General features: G+C 33.4%; 1 protein-coding gene across 6 annotated transcripts in view; it reads left to right on the forward strand.

The window, feature by feature from the left end:
- LOC112684558 (semaphorin-2A) overlaps positions 1–24,016 on the forward strand; it is a 478,554-nt gene that overhangs the window by 314,363 nt on the left and 140,175 nt on the right. For 3 of the 6 annotated variants that reach the window (XM_025556137.1, XM_025556132.1, XM_025556133.1), the window contains exon 1: positions 12,760–13,413. The exons of the other annotated variants lie outside the window; for them this stretch is intronic. In XM_025556137.1, the coding sequence (XP_025411922.1) occupies positions 13,185–13,413 (229 nt within the window). In that variant the 5' untranslated portion in view covers positions 12,760–13,184. Of the gene's footprint in view, positions 1–12,759; positions 13,414–24,016 lie in introns of those variants that run through there. 6 annotated transcript variants of the gene reach the window in all.

Raw genomic sequence — 24,016 nt, forward strand, 5'->3', positions numbered from 1 at the left:
ATATATATATATATATATATATATATATATATATATATATATATATACCATTTATAGACTTAACTAAACATAGTCAAATGGGATTATTATTATTCTGTTGTTAACTAAGTAGTTACGTGAAAATCATACGAATATAATGTAGAAACGTAAATGGCCGCCATTAGAGCCATGTACTTCCGACAAAATATTCGAAAAATAACAATAAAAAAAAATTTGAAAATAAATCCATTGTGATTTCGATACGTAGATTGATGCGGAAAATATATATTATTGTGTAAAAAAAAAAAAAAAAATAGTCGTAGTACGAAGAAAAATGGGGAAAAAATCAAATGTAAATTCAAATGCACGTTTCTCGTTTCCTTCGCGTACACATGAATGTAATTTATACAGGTACATACTTGTGGACACACACAAACGTTCTCGATTAAAATTCCATTTCGGACTCGAGCGTAGTGGGGGGAGGGGGTAGGGGGAAAGGAGATTTTTATTACCGATACGTCCGAGCACCTCGCACATTTTTCACTCTAACCGGGCCGAAAATCGTTCCGTTCAACGCGCGCACAGGACTTGCACCTTTCCGGGTCGGCCGTGTCCCCACCTATGTGGGTCAACGGCTGAGAAACCTACAGTACAATGCGTGAGGGAGGCAAAAATTCGAATGTGCGACGTGTTTTTCGTGCCCGTAATCGCTTTCGGGCCGAGACGTCGTTGTGGACGGTAAATGTAAGTTGCGTCTAAAAAAAAAAAAAATATTCTGATGATAACATACGTAAGTTAAGGCCTGTGTTTCCGTCATGTATGTACGTTAATTGCGTCCGACAGAAAACCCGTAACACTAGCAAAAAACTTAACTTTAACTTCCGTAAAACTCGTATCGGAAGAATATATCTGGTTGTCTATCTGCTAAATTTTACTGCAGTAACATTACGTACGGACGAACACATATTAGTTCACCGATAACCATACGAGTGCATGTGAAGATTTTTGAAAATGAACGCGTGATAAACAGTGAAATAAATAATACAATGCAAAATGAAAAAAATGAATCATTAAAAGTGATTGCTGGTCATGAGTTTCGTTTTCGCAAGTTCTTAATCAATGATGTTGAACGTTGGTGTTGCACCGTGAAAACGTGTAAGTGCTTTGCAAAATTAAATAGTCTTAATAACATCGAAATTGAAGTTTTTAATGAACATAATAACCATAAGCCATTTAAGTCTGATATAAAATGGTAAGGAAAAATGTTGGTTGTAAATTGGTGATATGTACATTTTAATATAAAAGTATCCGGGGGCGCAATTTACACATGCACAAAAAATACTCGAGACGCAATTTACATCAAAAAGGTGCATTGGGACGCAACTTACAGTCACCCCAGTTGTGGGCCCCTTCGGACGGCCCGTCCGGACCGCGCGCGCCCTTTGTTTCGCCCTCAGCCGGCGCACCGGAAACGTTCGCCGTGTCTGAGACACCGCTAAACCTACTAAAGTATTCACGAACCTCCGGCAACCATTTTTCGGCAGGATTACATTGCGCTATATTATGCGCTTTGATCGAGCTGAATCGAAACGCCGCCGCGACACGCTAAACGTTTACAATATAAACATCGGATGGGGCAAATAAAGAAAAAACACACGCTCGTATTTTAAAAGGCGTCGGGAATTTCGATTTGAAATCGAACGCTTTAGCGTTGTTACAGCGGTAATAGTAACAATGGTAATAAGTAGAGTCCGGATTTATAAGCATTTAAAAAGTGTCAAAAATTATACAAAGAAAAAAGTGGCTAAATATGCAATTATATGTATTATGTTATACTTTATAAAATGTGTTTTTCTTTTATATCAAATAAAATATATAAAATTTTATTAAAAACAAAAAAAAAAAATGTTAATATCCACTGCTTTATATTTCAAATCATTTAAATCAATCTAAAACTTTTAGGAAACTTAAAACAAGAATACAAATAAAAATAAAAAAATTATAATAAATATTTTAGATCATTTGAAGTTACCTACTCTCAATAAACTAATGAAAACCTTAAAAAAAATACAAACCTTTTAAAATAATATTTTTGAAACTTAATACCTATCATGTCTATTTGTGCTGTATTCGAGACGATTACAAAATTTACTGTAAATTAAAAATAGTTAATTTATTAAAAACCCATTTAATATGCATGAAATATGCATTTATAAACAAATATGCAATAAACCTTGAAATATGCAAAATATGCAATATAAAATTTGGTGTTTAAATTCGGTGTGATATGAATCTTGGACATTTTAAACCTCCATAGACGTGCATACACTTAGTACAAACATGCAAATGCATATAAATCCGGGCTCTAGTAACAAGTAATATTGCGTTGCGTTTTCTATCCGATTTTCAATCGACGTTACAGTGCGCGGTGCAGTTAGCGATCGTTCTACACACTAGAAGCGTATGTATACGTTTTACATAACGTCTCTAAAGCGGCATTAATTTTGAAAAAAATAGATACTCGAGATTAATCTGTGTTTTAAATTTTAAAAGTTTATCTTAAGAGGAAACAGAAATATATGGGTTAGAATAACCGGGAGAATTGGTTCATGTAAAGATACACTGGCATTGCTGGAACTTGGCCGGCGCACTGCCGTACGCTCAGATATAGACAACGTGTGTGGAAAGCATTGGTCAAATAAAATAAAAACATTTTTGTCCATTTTTGGTAATTATTTTTCATATTTTTAATAAATTTTTTACGTCATTAATTAAATCTTTCATATTTTTAATACATTTTTTTTACGTCATTTATTACATTTTTTAGGTCATGATTGCACTTTTTCTAAGGCATTTTAAAATATTTTTTAGGGCATTAAAATCCGCGCTCTAGTGATAAGCAATATGCTGTTATGAAATGTAGTGCACGATACGGTTTAATGTACCTACAGAATTGATTGTTTTGACGTGCAATCGGCCATGTTCAAATGTCCGGGATTCGGTGATGTTTGCTCGTTGTTATTGTAGTACGGCGAGAAACAACCAACGGCAATTTGGTGTCATCTCACTCGCATCAGTTCCCAAACCTTTATAACCCCGGAGTCTTTAGGAAATAGTTTGTATTTCGTGGAACCCCAAGTGTCTCCAACAGCAATTCAACCCCGATTTTTCATTAATTGAAAACGAATTCGAATTCGTTTATTGATAAACCAATACTCCAGAAATATTTCGCAATTATTGTTTATTATAATTACTGCTCTCAATACTCAGATAGTGCATTTCGTGGAACCCTTAAGGTTAGGTCAGGTCACACGGAACACACTTTAGGAATCGCTGCCTTGCATACGGTTACGACCATAAATCGGTACGTGGTCGCGTACATAAATCACGTGCACTTGGTCGCGGATGTCTCAACGCGCGTATATCATCGTTGTAACATCGGTTCAGAAAGCCATGCACGGGATCGCGTGATGGGATAATAATCATAATGGGTACAGACAACATGGACCGTTTTGCGAAAGCGTACAACTTGCAGTGTGGAAACCAGTGGCGTATCCGGGAGGGGGATAGGAGGTTATAAACCCCCCGAAATTTTTAATGTATGTATATTGCCTATTAATTATAATAAAAACACACTAAATTAAAAAGGATTAATGTTACATTTTTTTTAACCCGGAGGAGAGGGGGGTTAGAAAAAAAAATTATAGATACGCCACTGCTGAAAATCCCTGGTTTCCGCTTGACAATGTACGGCATATGCATGTTGCTGTTGCGTTACAGCACAATCGGGTCGATAATGGTATTGAATTCGGCGTTTAGTGACGTTTAAATATAATAGCGAATGATAATGTGTTAGGTATCACTTTAAATCTCGCAAGTATAGTCATGGTGTAGTAGCGGTGGCGGTGCGAAGTTTATTTTCCAGTGAAGCAGTTACGCGTATCGAGTACCTACCTCAAGTTGAAATTTTAGCTTTAAATTTTTTTAAATTTTAGTTCAATTGTACTTTTAGGTACAAAAAATATTAAAATTAACGTTTTCAAACAAAATAATATGAAATAATATTTTACAACAAATGTGCAAATTACGTGTTAAAACTTTTTTGTCCAACAACATTACCTACATGTAGTGTTGTTGGACAGAAAAGTTCACAACTTCAATGGGGTGGGTTTACCCACCCCATTTAAACCATGGAGCAGCTGATTCAATAAAACCTACATCGCACCACCACTGCCTAGTAATATAGAACAGTGGTCGGCCCACACTTATCTTTTATACGACTCACATTAAATTCCAAAACCAGGAAATTGCATTGATTATCATATCAGTCTTTTGTACTGTCCGGTCCGTGAACCCCTTTTGATATTTTAATGTCTAAAAAAGTTGCCGACCACTGGTACAGAGCATAGTAGAGACATACGCACTCACGTGAAATAAAATACGTACGAACAACAGTGCGTACATCGATACGATTGAAAATTAACGTACGTGCGCAGTCGATAAAACATTGTTCTCAGTCCGTATAGATATTACGTCTCATTGTTCCCGGCGTGTTGTCCAACAGTGGCGTATTTGACTTAATTTAATGGGGATGGGGCGATACCAAATTTACGAGCATCATACACTAGTTAAGTACAATATTTATTTTTTTTTGTATGTATGCTTATGTTCTTGTGTACAAACCTATTAGTCCATTTTATACTTGCATCTTTTACACATTAAACATCTTGTGAAAGGTAAATGAAATACAATAAAGCTAAAATTTAAAATTTAAATGTAATATTTCCTTAACATAAATTTATAATTTGTACAAATGACTTGGGCAATGTGAAGGGGGCGATCGCCCCTATCGCTCCCCCCACAAATACGCCACTGTTGTCCCAGAAGACCTCGGAATAACGCGTCACCATGAAGTGAACAAGTACATTAGCGACAAGGTCATTAATGTTTTCGATATCAGTGTACGTAAACGTGTGAGTGCGGTCTGTTGACAGTATAATTTTATACTTTAGCGAAATTCCGTAATAATGTATTCATCAGGTTTTACGATTTTTTTTTTTTTTTTGATTTTCGTCAAATTTGGCCCGTTCGCAGGAATCCAATCCGGATAGTGGTGTTTTTATTTGTTTTATTGTTTTTTGGACATGGACCAACACCAAATGAACACAAAGGAGGAGGTGAAAACATCTATTTTTATTTCAAAATCCTTATGGTTAGTACCCATCCAATCCGTGTACACTATTATTACAATCATAATAAATAATATTGCTGTAACAGATGGCTAAAAAAAAAAAAATGTAAAAGTTGTATTAACTTCTAAAATATTACTATTTTCTCGTGACGGTTCGTAAATTTGCTTTAAATCGGACATGATATATTATATTTATTTTAATTTCTTTTTACGAATTCGTTACTTTTAGTGATCGCGCTATTTTTTTTTTTTTTTTTTATAAGCGATTTTTGCGTTTGTTAAAAATATCTATGAGAATTTAACAATAGTAATAATAATAAATGTACCGACAAAAATTCGAATTCTCATAGATATATTTTTTAACATCCGTCCGGAAATGTATTGGTATGACGGAAGTAATTTACAATCCCTTGTTCTGATCTATAGGCGCGTTCTATAAATGTTATCCTGTATTACTAAGATATGTTCGTTTTAAAACTTTTCTGTTGCCAAGTCTGTGAGATTTGAATATTGAGGTTTATTCTAATGGTTAGGTTTTTAAAAACCATGGTGATTTATGCATTAATATACGATTATAATCTAACAATAATATTGATCTAATTGTTTATTATTTCGTTATTTTGGATTTAAACATTTTTAATGAAAATACTAAGTATACTGCAAACTGTTTTAAAGGATAACAATTGTTATTCGTATTTTGACAGTCTGAAAATAAGCCCTCGACTTTGGAATTAATCAATACAATAAAAACTCGAGCTAATTTAAAAAATGTTTAGTTTTTCATTTTAATCTGAAAGTGAGCAATTTTAATGCGAAAATAAACATATCGAATAAATATTTAATACTTAAATATTAATTATTTTTATATTACATTTAAACATTTGTCAATATAAAAATAGTACAGTATTTAATGTTTATGTATTTCTAAGAAAGTAGTTTTGTTAACGCGACTTGAACGTATAATTTTATAATTTTATCAACCGAATGATGGCAATATTTTAAATCCTTTCAACATCTCGGCAGAAATTTATAACCCAACCCATAGAATATACCAATTTTTAACTACGACACATTGGGTTGAACACGAATTTAATCAAATTAATTGTAGCTATTTATTTACAAGTACCGTTTCGTCTAAGTCGTTGTCTAAGGTGATTGCATACATTTCCAATGCATTTATGTCAATTTCCAAGACCATTTATAAGCGAACAGTGTCGGACTAGTACTTAAAAGGCCCCAGATGCAGTTTTTTTAGAAGAGCTCTCAAAAATAACATCTCATAAAATTTTAAAAAAATTGCTTATAAATAGTACAAAATATTATAATTTTATAATGGTGTCTTATTTAAAATATACAAACAGTTAAGTTAAACATATGATTACCGTAATTAAATATAGAACGATATAAAAATTGGGAAAATAATACAGTATAATATGACTAAATGTTTTTTTTAATGATACGTGAATGGAACAATTGATTTTTTTTTATCACAAACATTTTTTAAGTTCAATAGAGGCCGCCAGTAATTAAAAATATAACGAATTTATACATACAAAACAGTTATATCAATAATTATTATGATAATTTATAAATCTTTAGAAATTAGAGCCATTAGACGCAGTTTTGTTCGAAGGCCTAGGACGCGTTCGCGGTCTAACGGTCATGGCCAGCCTGACACCGTAACTAAGATCAATTTTGTGCCACTCAACGCACTCCGCTCGTTCACATTATTCTACGCTCAGATTTTTATTTTGTAAACCGAAAATCGCACTCACCGTCCCTTCATACATATACTCGTATATACAACAGCACTTATGAGGTATACGGACGGTTCCAGATCGTAAATTTTTGTGCGCCGAGTGCAACTTACGTTTCCTCTTTGATTACTTTCATGTACATATATTTATATATGTATGTATATATTTTTTGCGTTTTTAATTGGCGATCTTGGCGCACATCATACCAGTGGTGCACACAGGGAGGGTCATGGGTGTCGACTGACACCCCTTAGAGAATTGGTTAATGGCTAGTTCTGTGTGAACTTGTATGGTATATTTGTATATATTTGTTTAATTTAATAATAATCAATTTTTCAGCTATCCAAATCAACATATTAATTATGTTTACCCTAGAACTAAAGTGTCACATGAGAATAAGTAGTAGGGCTCAATCCCAAAAATTATGCTGTATAAACTTATAAATTAATAACCAGAAAATTGAAAAATAATTAATATTAGATTTATTTAAAAAAAATTTATTTTAGTATCATTGTTAGTAAGTAAAAACTAAAAATACTTAAAAATAAGAGTCATCCTATGCCTAAACTCAGATTTTACTGGTAGGGGTGGCTGGGTACCTCGAAATATATATTTTCGACACCCTTGTCAAAAATCTTCTGTGCGCTACAGCACCATACGCGTTTTGAGTGCACGTGGCCAATGAATGAAATGTCCGAAAAAAAAAAACCGAAAAACCTGCAGTAACAACGATGACGACCGTAGATCAGGACGGGCTTTGGCTCGGGGGGGGGGGGTCTTCGTAAAATTTTTAACAGTACGATATGTACATTTAGCGCGAACACGTATGGAGTAATATATTGTTTCGTATGTACGGCGTATTATGTACTGCGAATGACGTGCTGCGAAATTCTACAAGATTAATGGGCTGGACCTGAGCGCCAGAAACCACCGCGAGTGGGGAGGGGGGTCGATCCACCGAGCGGAAGAAAGGGTGGGAGCGGTCCGCCGGTGTATGTGCTTGTGGCGTTCGTGCGCGGACGGGATAACGGGCGCTCGTGTGGAGTTTTGCGGTCTCCCCGGGGGAGCGAACGTACGGGCAGACGATAATTATCACGAGGTCACACACGCACGTACCGGACCGCTGCGAGGTGCGAAACGGACATTTGAATTATTACTGTTTCGAAACATCTGGGCCAAGATGGATACAACAAAGTAGTGCAATATCTGTGCACCGGCAGGGGTGGGTTTAAGGGGACGGCTAAGGGGACATTTGTCCCCCTCCCTCATTGGGACAAAGCTAACTATTTTACAAAGCCGACTATTACGATATATTAATATATTAGTAATTATTGTTCGAGCCGCACATGCTTCACATCACCGGCACTTGTGGCACATGATTCGTGTGTCCAAGGAGGATGGATATCGGTCCATCCCGATCCCTCCGCCGCCGCTTATCAAAGTCCGGCCACGAGTCTCACCGATTATCGTGCGCGACGACATCGATGGGGATTCAACAACGGTGACTCGCCACTCTTCATGTTCAATTCGTTCTTTTCATCTTTATCTTTCACTTATCTTCGCGTCGTGGAGCCGCCTTGACCTGTGTACGTTATTTAACTTGCAGTCGCGTTTTTTTTTTCTGCAAATCAACGTGTGTACGCCTCCGCCGTCGCTGTTCAAAACGGCGGGTACGTTCGTGTTGTTGCCCGTTTCGTGTGTCCGTTTCATTGCTTGTCCGCAACTCCCATCTCACGGTATCAAGAATGATGTCCATCATTTCCATCGTCGGGTAATAGTCAAATCTCTAACTATTATTATCGTTATAAAAAGTCTATGATCAGCGAATGAGCTTCTGGTCATTTATTTTAAAAATATTTGTTAATTTATTGTTAATCTAGGGGATTTCGTAAATTCAATATTTGTATATTATTATTATAATTATTAAGCGCAACGCGCATCCGTTGTGTGCTTTGTTGTTGTTTTTCAATCATTAACGTCGAATCTTACGATCGGTCGTCAATATACCTATCCCGCAACCAAACACGAGTCTTGGCGGTTAACTGCCACTTGCCATCACGGCGTTGACAATTATAAAATATCGTCAACCGTCATTGATGAATATGGAACCTATTTCATATATTTTTTTATAAATAAATAGCTCGTTTTCGTTGTTAATTATATGTGTATACCTTTATTTTTAAAATGGTTTCTTATTTAGATTGATACCAATTATGTTATTATTTAAAATTTGTGACTATTGTGAAAAAAAATGACTTACTTATGGGAGGGCTCAAAAATATATTCTGTCATTTAAAATTGTATATACATCTAAAGAACAACTAAATAAACTCTTGAACCTCTATTAGCCCCAACCTTGGCGAGTGATAAGACCCGCCCTTGTGCACCGATCGACATGAAAGCTATCGTAGTACGTTTAAACAAAGTTCGCTTTCACACGCTTGTTCCACCCGATCGCTGCTGGACGTCGCCGATGCACGTCCTGCATCGAACATCGTTATCGCCCGAATCCTGCCCGTACGTATCGCGGCCGGTAAGGTCGCATGACGCGACGCTGCAGCGGTGCAGCGGAAACAACAAAAAACATTCGTAAACGAGTTTTCGGTCCCGCAAAAGTTCTGACCGAGATAAAACTTCTGCGAAAACGCCCATGACCGTACGTTACGACATTCATTCCCATTCTAATATTGTAAAATCGCAGTCACCTAGTTCAGATCGTAGCAGCGTATACAATATTTATAATATTTTATCGTTCCGACGTTTTACTAATCTAATGCAATTTTGAGTCGTAAACTTGCGGTGTATTGCAATATTAACTGTACCACCGCGGCAACCTCGTTTCGGGCGTAATCCTTTTCCAAATTTTACTGCGATACATGGTGCAATCGAAGAACAAAAGAATATGAACAATAATATTTCTATTTCCTCTAATACATCGAGTGCCCCCGCAAGGTGAATCATTCGTTTAAAACGTTTGTGATAAATTACGTTAATAGTACACTCTCGAGTCGTCATTTTATCAAGATTTCTTCTTAGAATACTTCACGTATTAAATCTAACGTATAGTTTAAAATAATTTAAATACGAGTATATATATAAATGTATTGTGTAACTTTATTATTCAATATTATGCATATAACGTTTTAGTATCTTTTTACCAATTTACTTAGTCAGTTAAGACAAAATGTACAGGCCAATTACCCTACTGTGTAATAAATATGCAAGTATACTTTTTTCTTATCAAGAAACTAGATTCTCTGATAAGTTTATAAAAAGATAAATCGTCATAATTAAACTTCAAACTTTATGTTATTTATTCATGACAAGAATTTTAAATTGTTAGTTCTTTTGAATGTTGGATATGTTAATTCTTTAAGATTTTTATTTTCTTTAATCCAACGAAAAATAATATATAATAACAATTACATATATTCGTTTTAATTTGAAAATTTTAATATTTTTTTTGAATTTAGATTTCTTGTTAATTTTTCACAGTTTTCTAATAAATCAATAAATATGTTAAATACTAAGACTAAAATATTCCATTATTAAACTTATTCTAAATAATATTGACGAAAATAAATATATTTTATAAAGTACAAAATAAATAGTTCACCATGTGACTTTTATTATGTTCAAATTGTTCTTAGATAATAATACGATTCGGGGTTTCTGGTGTTATCCCATGTATTGAAATTAATTAAAACTTAGTTTGAAGAACTATTGAGTGTAAAATTTTAATTCGTAAATAATTCGAATTTAATTTAAATGTTAATAAATTGTGTTTGCATATTTTATAAAGAATTTAGAGCTTACTCGAATAATGATTAATGTTAATTATAATATTAAATTGTGAATTAATTAAGTTTTTGATTCAATAAGCGAAAGGAAAAATATATTATAATTTTACAACGATATTATACTTGTCTTCTTTTATTCATTAATAAATGAGGGATGTGTTGGTTTTATAAAATTATTTCTCTCCCTTTATTCTATTTATCGGAACTAAAGGAGTGATTTTTATATTAATTTTAAACTATATTATAGTTTTATTTTGATTGAAAAAATTATAAAAATTATAAAAATTTAAATTATGGCATGACTTGACACAAATAGCTAAAAAATAATTTATTATACTTAAAACACATCTTTACTTGTAACTTATAAGAAATGTGACAAAAAATAAACTTATGTTGAATCTAATAGAAGACTTATTTTCAATTTATACCATACATAAAAAATTACTTACATATTAAGCAATTGATTGAGATTAAGTGGAAAAATGTATGCCCTTTCAAAGATAATTCCACAAGAGTATACACCAAAACCTTGTTTTAATTTAAAATGTATAGTACAATATGATACTATATCATTACTTTCCTTATATATAAAACTCCATGTAGTCGTTGTAGTGCTTTTATATTTTATATAAATAGGTCTTACTATCGAGTAAATAAACCTATTTAAAAATAAAATAGTGTTAAAAATTTCTGATTTATATCTCAAGTATAATATTATAATATACTATCGAAATCATAACTTATAATTTATAGTCATTGGGTCTATGAAATTAAAATCATAAATCAAATACTATTGATAAAAATTAATATTTTATATTAACAATAATGGATTACACTTTTCCTGAAGCCAGATTTCCCTTAAAGCTGTTCAAACGACGGTACACCTATGTCTGATGACAAAAGTTCAAGTTCACAAAACTTTTTTGCACAATCGACTATAATTTTGTGTGAAAGAAATGTGTGTCAGCTTGAAAGCATTAAACGAGTAGAATATTTTATATGGGAGGAAAATCAAGGAACTTTTCAAGTACACGCTTGAGTAAAAAAAAAAAAAGAAAAAACACTATCAGAACCTTAATAACCGGTATATTTAATCAATAACTATTAATAGTTAAATACCCAATAATATATTATAACCCTGCTTACATGTGCACTCAGTTCAGTAGCTGTACAGCGACAAACGTTACGTGTTTAGAGTATTTTGTATTCGTAATAATTATTTATGATGAAAGCGATAATAAATAATATGATATAATCATAAGCACCAGGTTTGGATAGAACCGTTGGTTATACTTTTTCAGTTGACGTTAAACTAGCTCTTGGACATTAATTAATTTTGAATTGGTATTTTTATTTTATTTTTATTTTTATCGAACGCCCTAGAAAAACTTTTACGCATAAATCGCTGTTTCAGTAGCTAAAAGAAAACTATGAATATTTTTCATTTTCCCACTATTTATCCGTCTCAGTTTGACCGTGATTCCGCGTTACATTGAACATAAAAATAAAAATTATTTCCATCATTTTTACAAGGTTTCATTTTTCATGTATTTACGATATAGTTTAGATTTGTTTGACAGCTGGGCGTTCAAAAAAATCTCTCGTCCGTCGTACGAAACGTTTAAGTCGTTTGAACAATAGGAAAACCGTTTACGTTGTTGAATCTAAGAGCTCTCTACCCCCTTCGATCGACGACGCCTATGGCGATGATGCTGATGATGATGATGATGACGATAATCGTAGACTCGGACCGTCGACCGGGAAGTTTTGATGAGGATTACGTTTTAGGCACGCGGACGTAGGTAGACGTATGATAATGTAATAATACGGCAAGTGGAAAAATAAAAAAATATCAAACCAGCACTGCACTTCGGTGGTACACCACGGCAGCGGCGACTCGGAGGCACCCTCTCTGCCGCAGCGAACGCGCACGACGGCCTGCGAGCCGGATTGGCGGTCCGAACCGGGCCGACGGCGGACGACCGCGGCCGACCGATCCTCGTGCCGACGCCACGGCCCGGAGACCGCGACCGACCCTCGACCATTCGGCGTCCGGTTGCGCTGTCGGCATCGTCGTTCCGTGTCATCTCGTCCTCGTCGCCGTCTCCGCGTGTCTCCTGGGAAGAACGAAACGCGTCGTGTGCGATTGCCCCGAAGTGGTGTGTAGTTAGTTAATATTATTTCGTCCGGTCGTGCCGTGAAGTCTTGTGTTCAGTGTACGCGCCCGCGCGCGCGATCTTGGTCCGTTTTCCACCGAAAAAATAAACAAACAGCATTAAAGGTTACGGGGCGGGGGGAAAAAATAAATAAAAATATAACCACACCGATGTAGGCGCGTGTGCGACTCGTTTCGTGTTTTTCCTCGTCGCCGTTGCCGTGCGAACCGACGATAAAAATTAATTAAAACCGATCGGACCGTCGCGTGGTCGTCGGATAACGTAAACGCGCACCACGACGATGGAAACGCGGAGGACACGCGCGGTCGTCCGGTTGTTGCTGTTCGCGTTCCTGTTCGGACAACACGGGCCGACCGCATCGTCATGGGCCACCGACGACGCGACCGGACTGATCAGCGTGTCGTCGTTGTCGGCTGCCGAACACGAGTCCGCCGTCGTCGACAATTTTTTCGCCGCGTACTTCGAACAACCGTGCTGCGTTCGCCCCCGGCATGTCCGGCACCACAAAAGTGAGTAAAATACACTGTGTTATTTGTGTTCCGTCGCACGTGGCTTATCGAAACCAATATATTCGTGACCGTCTAGTCGTGTTCAACCATCAAGTTTAACGCTTTATACTTCTCAGTTTGTATATGTGTGTGCGTGTGTCTGCGTGTGTGCGCCTCTGTGTGCGGTACTTCGAACGCACAAACCGGTTGCTTCTCCGGACGGATTGCACGTCCTTCGTAAGACGTCTATGCGCGCAAGTAAACCGCGTGCCATTTGAACACACACACACATATACACACACACACACGCATTCAACCCACCCCTCTAGCCTGCTCGTAAACCAGTTATACCTTTATCCTGGCAACATACGATCAACGTATGGGGTGGAAACGTTATGTTTGTGTGTATTGTATTCGGTTATGTGTAAATCGTCGTGTGCCGACTGTTTGAAGATCGTGATGACGGTGGTTTTTGTGTGCCAAGTGCTATGGTAGTTTTCATTTTTATCATTATTATCGTGTATCGTAGAAATCGTTCGTTTTTTCCCCTTCTTTACGATTCATGTATACAGCGTGGGTCTCACCGTAATGCGTTTCGTGCGAGTGTGCGATTGCATTAAACGTGTCCCATTGTCACGTTTAAAATTATTGAAATCCAGCATTTATTCTTACCGCCAGTATTCTTCTAGAAGTATAAATGTGTCCTACGATCGTAAAATATGACGGCGAACTGTTTCGTGTCGCGGTATTGTTCAATTGCAATATATTCTTCTGTGATATCGATGTGAAAAGTAATTAATCTCTACTGTTTAAAAAATATTAATTTTTATCAAAATTCCAATGCATATTTATATAAACACACCTGTTCCTTCGCATTTATACATACTGTATTAACATCCTTTGTTTGTTCATGTAAACATTATTTTGAAAAGAGAATTCTGTAAGAATTTATTAGTTTTTTTACATTATATTAGTCGATTTAGGTTTATGGATTTTTTAAAATTAAGCAAGAACGAAAACAACCGGATTGAAATTATTTACATTTTTATATTAAGTTATTTTCTTTGTTGAAGAATACCGGCAGGTGTAGAAATGTGGTGTAGCATCACATAATGACTTAATATAGTACGTTCTTTCAAAAACCGCAAAGCATAAAAAATAATATTAGTACCTACATAATGATACCCTATGGATTGTACGGTTTTATCTTTCGTTTTTGATTTTGATAGTATATATTCTCATTTTTTTTTTTTTTATATTGTATACGTATAATTTTATATTTTTATAATTTTTTTTTATTATTATAACGAAACATTTTTCTTTACAGTCTTCACTTTTTTTACAATATTTATGTATAATTTTTCGAATTATTTGTACCAGAGTTAAATATAGTTTTCCTTAATAAAATGAAAAAAAAATATTAACGAAAATAGAAATCAATATTCATACCAATACGATAACAATATTCGCGTACCTTTTTCGTGAATCAATATGTTTCACAATTTTATTTTTCTCAAACCGTTTTATGGTTAAAATATAAATTCTATTACCAAGTTTAAAATTACCATTCTGAAAAGTTTCAGTTAAGTTTCTGAATCTGTATGATTTATTTTTATCAACAACTCTAATTAACAAATTCTGTTAGTCCGGTTAAATAAAATAAGAACACAAAACTACAATTTGCATAAGACATTTTTTTTTATTTTTGATTTTAAAATCATTTTGGAAATATTTATAGTTTTTTTTAATAAAAAAAACTCACCAAAAGTTTTAACGGAAATAATTTTAAACTTAAATTTATTAAATATAAAAAAAAAAAAAATCACAATTACTACTATTACTTTGTTGTATAATATTAATTAAATTTTATTGTACCTATATATGAAGTTATTGGGTGAACCAGTCAAACTAGTTTATCATATTCATAAAGCGTGCTAATTTCTTATGCAAGATCTCATTCATACGAATTTTTAAGAGCAAATACTAATATACAATTTATATATAATACATATATATATATATATATGTATAACACATTTTTATTTTATATATTTAAATGTAAAATTGTCAGATTTTACGTGATGTTCTTAAAACATGAACAATCACTGTTATCAATTTTACAAATAACAATAAATAAATTATCAAATTAACACTTCGTTTACAATGCGATCGTCGAATTCGCTAATTATTTAATACTTATGACAATACCATGCCGTTATGGCATTTGGTTATACTTAACTATAGCCGACTATGATTAACATTATTTAGTAATTGGGTTTTGTCTTGACTACCAAAACATGCATTATTATACATTCTCTCGGCAGTATTAAATTATTAATTTTCTACTACAGAACGTAAGAATATTGTATAACGTTTCTGTGGTTTGTGTAATTTTGCTGATTTTTACAGTGTATTTATGTTACATTCATATTTAATAAATTGAAAATCTATGTTTTAAAGACAAGTTCAACGTTAAACGTAACATGATGACGATGGATATTAAATTCGTATTTTCAATGATCTTTCATAATCACCAAAACATTTGTATCCTACGCAGTGTACGTCGTACGCGATATTATCGTGTTCAATGATTTTTTCTGTGCATTTTCAAAACGACGTTTGTGTATCTCTCGGAGCAGCTTGAGTAAAGAATTCCCTTTAATCGAACGTATTATTCGTTTTACTGTCGTTTTCTTCTTGTAACCATGCCAAAACGCGCATGACGGTCGATTATTTTCGGTTTTTTTTCATCTATACAATCGTCATTTCCCCTACTTCTTTGGCACTGCACTGCCATTCACCGGAATAGCTCGTGAATTCTTTATGTACAAAAAAACAAAACAAAAAAAACCTTAGTTTTTTTTATATTTATTATTATTATTATTATTATTGTGTACAAATACGACCAAAATTCTTCACTTGTTCATGCATGTTTTGCCTGTAACTCGTTAATCGCTTGTCAGCAGGAGACGAAGTGCGAAATATATTTCCCCTTTCTAAAAGAATAGGACTTAAACGAGGGGCGTGCTAGGCACTCGTCGAACTCCTATTGTTCCAGCTTGAAAATATAACTTGGGGACTGGGTGAAGAAAAAAATCAAAGGGGCCTAGGTGTGAAAATTTGTGTGTTTAAAATACTTAAAAAGAACATGCATTACTAACCGGCATTATAATATAATGCTTCATTGCACGATAGCGTTCAAATACGTATCATGCACGTACAATTTAAAGTACATTTTACTTTATTATATTTTTTTCGAAATGACACCGATAGCTTTTCGTTTTACGCTTGACACAACACGTGGCTGTTTTTCATATTATTTATAATTGATACATCGGGCTTACTAAAATTAATTGGTATGAATTATTTACGCGCAACATAGTTAACATAAGTCATAAAAAGTTATTTTTACATCCTATCAAACCGATCCGAAAAAAATAACGTCTCTTGAGAATCTGTATTTTTTTTGAGGTTCAAAAATAATTTTTCACTACTAGAGAATTATAATGGGTTTAAACAAAGGTTCACGTTCAATATTTACATACAAATCATTTTTTATAGCTTTTATTATTATTATCATACCATTAATCTTCAGCGTGTTTACTATTTTCTGCAGTAAACAGTTTGGTGAAACTTTGAAACGCGAAACTGTTTAATTGTTTCCGATGTCGATTGGAATTATATTATTCGTATTATCATGTTTAAGAAATACTCGCACGCCTTCGCCTGTTGCCATGTAATCTAAACAGGGTATTTATTGTTAGGGCACATCGTCAAAACTTAACATTTAACTTGAATTTACCATAATATCCTCTTTTCTAATTTGCACACATGGAAAGTACATATATCTAAATGTCTTTGGAGAACACATACTGTCAACGAGCACACTCACGCATACCGCACATAAAATATATACATGTATAATCTCGTGTATAATCTTATCGTTTAGTATCTATCCGCGTATCCGTGGATGTTCATTATTATGCTATATTAACTATTCTATAGGCCTCATGGTAACGTGTATGATATTATTTCTCTCGGTCGAAGAGAAAAAATAAATCTACAAATTAAAATATTTTTAATGTTTTATGTGTAATATATATATATTTATTTTTTTTTTTTGTGCGCTGAGTATTTGAAGACATTTTTATAGACAATGTTTACTCTAATATAATTTTATTATAAAAAAAAATATTGTTCGGTGATTTAGAATAGTTTTCTACGTTTATAATATATTATCTGTATAAGTACATAAAATATAAATTCTTTATTTGTGCACTCCTAATTTCATTGGTTTTACAGTTATTTTCCTATAAATTTTCTGATAATGTCGAATAGTTATAATTTGTATTTAATTGTTAACATAAAACGTTTATAAAAACATAGTATTTGAATTAGTTTTCTCCAGGGTTTTCTCCCTACTTAATTTGCATTTAATATTTTTAGCTCATTAGAGCTTACGTTAATATTTACGGTTATTTCTTAAAATTATTATTTATGAATCTTTTTTTTTTGTGTTTCTTATACTTCACGATAAAAAAAATTAGATGTACAGAAATATATTGACCCTGCAGATTTATCACTTAATTATGGGCTCAAGATTTTTTTTTTTTTAAATTAGTGTAATTTACGTTTACATACATGTATATGAGTGTTTTTGTGTGTTATATATATATTATATAGATTTATGTGAATATTTTGTTTGTGCCTTAAGGGCAAAATAACGAGTAGGCAGTGGGTTTTTATGCCGGTCGTAATTAAACACCAGACGGTGGATTTCGACTAATTTTTGTTTGTCTTCCGATGTCAAGAGGAAAAAATAATACGTGGGTACAACAGGGTCTGTTTAAACTGCGTGCCCACATTTTTTATATGTAGTTCGAACATACGAGATAAACTAAAATGTATCGAATGGTTTTTATCAACTCGTATAAAAGCTATATGAGAATCTGCAAATTCGTTATGGTCTGTTTGTTGCTCTGATTTTTCGGGATGCAATTTCCATTCCCATTTTGCTACTTACACACTTATTGTGTTAAGTTTTCCGAAAGCTAAATGGTGTTCAAAGTTTTTTTAGTATTTTACATATAAAAGTTTAATAATTATTATTGATTTTTATTATCAAATAAATTAAGCGTGTTTCCGATAAGGGCTCAAGTGCAGTTTTAGAAAATTACTGGGTAATTTGCGATTGGTTTGTAAAAGTTATCTTTACCAAAAATAAAAAATAAAAATGTTTATTTTGTTTTAAAGTCACGTTAAAAATGTTTTTTCTCCTTCGACCCTTTCTCTTTTTAATAACAGTGTAAATATTCGTACATATTTATACATGTATATAGCATTATGAATTTAGACTGTGATATACGTAGGTGATCAGTCATAGTCAGTTTTAATTAGAGCTCGATAAAATGTAAATTACGATAATTACTGGAAATTCGTTGTTTTACCTGAGGTAAAATATATACGGTGTATGTATATGAAATATAATTATTAATATGTATATAACATTATCGCTTATGAAAATCAAACGTACGGTCATAACAAGTGTTCAAAATAGAGAATAACAAGAGGTGTCTAACCTATGCATATAAAATATGTGTGTGAATTATATAGGGTAATTTCTACACCATCTATAATTTAATATAAATATATGCATATAACAAATGACATTCGAAATTTCTAACTTATTATTGTTTGCCGTGTTAATCACCTGGTATCAAATTTTTGGTGTTGTATACTAATTATATTGATAATGCTAATAATAATAATAATAATAATAATAAAAATTAATAATAAGTCTATAACACTACGTTTGTAATTTATTATATTTTCTCTTGCGATCGACTGTCCAATCAATTATAATTTGCAACTGTAGTCAACGGACGAAATCACCCTTTTTTACCACTAGGTGCGTGCACATATGCGATGTTCGTATAGGTTATGTATATATTATACGAGCGATGGTCAAACTATAGTGTACACGATCCCGACTCTGTAGGTCTACGTTGATGGATCCTTATAACATCTGTTGACAACGAAACACCCGTCGACATGTTTCTAGTGTGTACGTGTACACCGCCGCCATTTCCTGCCGTCAAACTCGACAACATACGAGTATATTATAAATTATAATATTATATATTAGACGTCACCTCCCTCCTAAATGTGCGATTTTCGTTGTTTTTTTTACGTACCCGAGACCCCGTAGGCCTACGTTCTGCTGCAGAGTGTATATAAATATACAACGAATCTTGGCGGCTTGAAACTCGAGACGAGTCACTATTCAAAAAGACAAAATGCATCGTTCTGAGTTTACCGGATCACTCAAATTTATTCTTTTTTCAAATTATTTCCCATCCCTTCAAGTTGTCGACATTTTACTGTATTTTTTCTGTTAGATTTCGTTTTTCATTTGTTTTCGAAACTCTCATGCTGCATTCATAAATGTACACCTTTATATATTTAAGTATATTATAATCGCAAGTTTTATGTGCATGCGCAAATGCTTATATGTCATACAACGAAGAAAACGTAGTGGTTTTGTAGAAAGACTGTAAACAGTATTAAATTTACATGGATGGTTATCAATTTAATGTAATGTATTTTAATGGAATAAAAATATTGCTCGTAATCAAAGCAAGAACAAACTCAAATTATACAATCACCTCTGTTTTACCGATGATGCTTCATCTGTACACTGTACTTATACGTATATATATATAACTATATGATACTTCAATACTTTACAGCACTCGATGGATAAATGTACATGTATATATATATATATATATATATATATATATATTAAAATATGATATGTATTCAGAATTATCAAGCATGTTTAACCTAGAAATTTGTTCTCGCACTTTTCATGATTATAAGTGAGATTTACCGTTTTAAAGGGATCGTTTTTAAGGAACGCATCCAGACTAACGCTGCAGTGCAGTCACCGTTCGTGCTTTGTGTAGTCGCAGTGTGAAATGTAATCCCTTAAAGATATATTGAACTGTTTATATATATATATTATCTAGACAATCATGTATAAGATTATATAAATGACGTGTACTGTCGCCGATTGTAATATTTTTTTATTATAATCGTTGTTGATTTAAGAACAATCGTCTCTGTGAAATTTAGTCACTCATTATCCGTCACGCTTTTAATAGCGAGTGAGTTTTAATAGAGAAACGTGTTTGTTCGAATCATCAGCGGTTTTTCAATTAGTATAAACTCGTTGTCATTATAAAACAAGTTTTATTGATTTATGTTTATTGGTATTTGACTATCATCGAATCAATACCCACGAGACTATTTTTTTAATCCAACACTCCCCCTACACATCCTTCAAACGTCCATACTTTTTTTACGAGAATAATCATTACCGATAACCGCATTTTTAATTATTTTCCGAAACGGCTTAAAAAACGGATTTAGTTCATCAACAGTTATACTATGATTATTATGTAAAAAAAATATCGTTATACAGTGGCGGTGTTACTATATTATATGAATATTCCATGCATCCAAAGTTATAACGATCACGTGTTATATGCATCGTTTCGTAAGTGCAAAATAGTTCGATTTTCTTTTTTTTCTCCTGCCTTCTATTCTTTTAGCTCGGTCAACAGACTTACATAATAATATTATCTTCCCACGATCATTTCATCTACTTGAGTAACTTGTATTATGTGTGTGTAACAATAAATCGTTCAGGTACCTATAGGTAATCATCACGGAAACACTTATGATGATTATAATTACAACAACAACGCGAGACTTGTGTATTTTACAATTCCGCCATTAATCATCTGGCGAAATAGCCCGAGATAGTAATCGATGATTGTATAAACCTCTGGAGGAGGTCTCGGATGTCGCCTGTAGAGACATTTGTCTGCGGATATTGTCTTAGGCCGAACAACGCTGTAAGTTGAAATGACCAAAAAATTGTTTTAGGGAACGCGTATTGTTGACCACTATTGTTGTGGCAATTGTATTTTGAACACGGAATTTCTTTGAGTTAATCATCATTTTAAAATATTTCAACGTCGAATGCCGCGAAAATAAATACATTAAGTCCATGTAGTCATTAGAAATAATACCCTCCAATCACACAACCATCAACGCCGACTTAACTTAGTCGACTAGAAAAAATAATCAAAACAGATTTAAAATTAAATATTTAAACTTGTTAATTGTTCCACTTTAACAAACACAGACAATGATCGCGGGCATTCTAATCCATGCCTATTAAGTATAAGACTGCAAATAAATTAAACATTGTATACCATTATTAAATATTTAAAACTATGGTGTTTTTAACATCCCTTAACATTTATTTTGAAAATGTGTAGGAGGTTGGGGAAGAAATAACAAATTTTCCCCTCCATTAAAATACCATGGTTCGAGTATGTATAACAAGTATATAGATATCATATACGTTATGTTACAGAGTGCACTAAAAATATCTTTGTGCGCGTTTATAGTAGATACACACAGATGTATTTCATACAATATGTATTGTGTAATACCTTACGTACCTCGGAGTCAATGTTCTATACAACCTTCTAACAAAACCGGTTTATCGTCACCCAAGATATTTTTTTTTGTTTTTGTAAATATACAAATATAACGACACAAAAGTCATAAACAGTAACTTTACGCGGATTAACAAACTTCGCAACCGTTAATCTAATACGCGTCAAAATAATGTATCATTAGCTCTGAGCGAAAATTAAATCATTTGAAATGTAGAAAACTCGCAAAAATACAAAACATTCTATATTTGTACGATTTATCATAATATTATTAAAATAATATTAAACCATGCAAGTCATATTGTTGTACTGATTTGGTACATGGACGTGTTTAATATAAAATTAAAATATTACTACGCCTGTTTAAAGCTGTTGCCTTTCTACCTGTCGAGGTGTCTGACCTACCTAACCAGGATATGTTTTACACTTCAGATTTCGTTATCTTAACGATTTTTCATGGCTCTCAGTTTTTTTTTTCGCGCTTACCGCGTCCCGCGACACATCAAATACTCATCGATGGATCAAACCTTTTTTGCTCTTCTAGAAAGCAATACGGAAAGAGGGTTGAAGGGGGTCCCCTAACCGAACAATTGAAATAGGGTGTACCGTGGTGGTAATTATCGTCTCCGCCGCGCGCGGACAGTTGGAAGTTGACGTTTCGCCGACCGTAATTAGAGTGCCGCCGTGGTATTTCGTACCTGACCAGAATCCCAAACGACCCCGTCAGCTACGATTCAAATCCCAGTTAATGAATTTGCCCGTCGTCAGTTTTCAATTGATTCGTCTCGTTTATGTCGGGGCGACGAGGGAAAACGAGAGAACTGCGTTTCAACGAATTGTGATTTATTTTTATTTCACTAGTGCATACTAAATCATACTTATTTTTCATTGGCAATGTAAAATGTTCAAAATGTAGATTCATCGTTGGCCGCTGTGCATCTACAACATGCGCTCAACGGTCGACGCATTTATGCTGGTTAGGTTTATCTATAATACTATTGATATTAAAATACTTTCAGGTAATGAATGATTCTATATTTCTATGTGTATACTTAGGCATATCCTATACGTATAAGACTATTAACATAATACGTTCGCAACGTGGTGTAATATATTATACTTCAAAAGGAAGTATCGCTGTACGTATAATAGTTCGATAAATGTATTATACATCCCAGCCGCAGACGTCGTCGTCGTCGTGTGTTAATTTATTGTACGAACATTAATACTACATCATCTTCTTAGATACACGCGGTTTCTGTGTGTTCATTGTTAGGTATAGAAAGTCTGTATTTCTTAAACATTATGTGCGTGTATTAATATTATTTATATACGACGTTACTTCCGCTAAGAAATCTAAATATTTCGGAGGAATTATGTATTAAAACATTCATAGGAACGAAAACGTTTATATTTGATTACCATATCATGTATTTCGATAATATGTATCTAAGACGTGAGCGCGTTAGTATGTTTCGAACACCTGCCGTATAATAATTTGAAGATAATAACATAATTATTTCGTTGTTATTTAATCGCATAAATACTAATGTATGACTGTCGATATTATAATATTTTATTCTTCATACATGCTGTTCGATACGATTCCAAGTATTAATTCTCTTATGCATATTTACGTATGTGGTATGATGTACGAATGTCATTTGATTTAAATAAAAATTCGTATGCGTAAATTACAACAAAAGCTCGAAACGTACAAATATTAAAAAAAAAAAAAAAAAACTATGAGATTATGTCTGAAAGAAAAGGTCTGTTCATTTTTGTTTCGAATTTGTTCCTACCACATCAGAATTATATAACGTTCATTAATTAACTTTAAAACTTCAGTAGTTCATGTTTAGATTACGAAAAACGAAAACTTTCACCCCTTCGCGACTCTCCGCGAAATAACTAAGTACTTTATCAAATAGTTTTTGCGCCCAACTTAATAACACAATATATATACATATGAGGTACATAATGTGCACACAATATGCGAACAGCGTAAACATAATTTCGATAACGCAATAAATACGTGTACATACATAGTGTACGCTTACATGCGACCCTATGTTTATTTATTTTCTTTA

This window comes from Sipha flava, unplaced genomic scaffold (assembly GCF_003268045.1).
Source record: "Sipha flava isolate LNK unplaced genomic scaffold, YSA_version1 252_pilon_pilon, whole genome shotgun sequence".
Taxonomy (NCBI): Eukaryota; Metazoa; Arthropoda; class Insecta; order Hemiptera; family Aphididae; genus Sipha; species Sipha flava.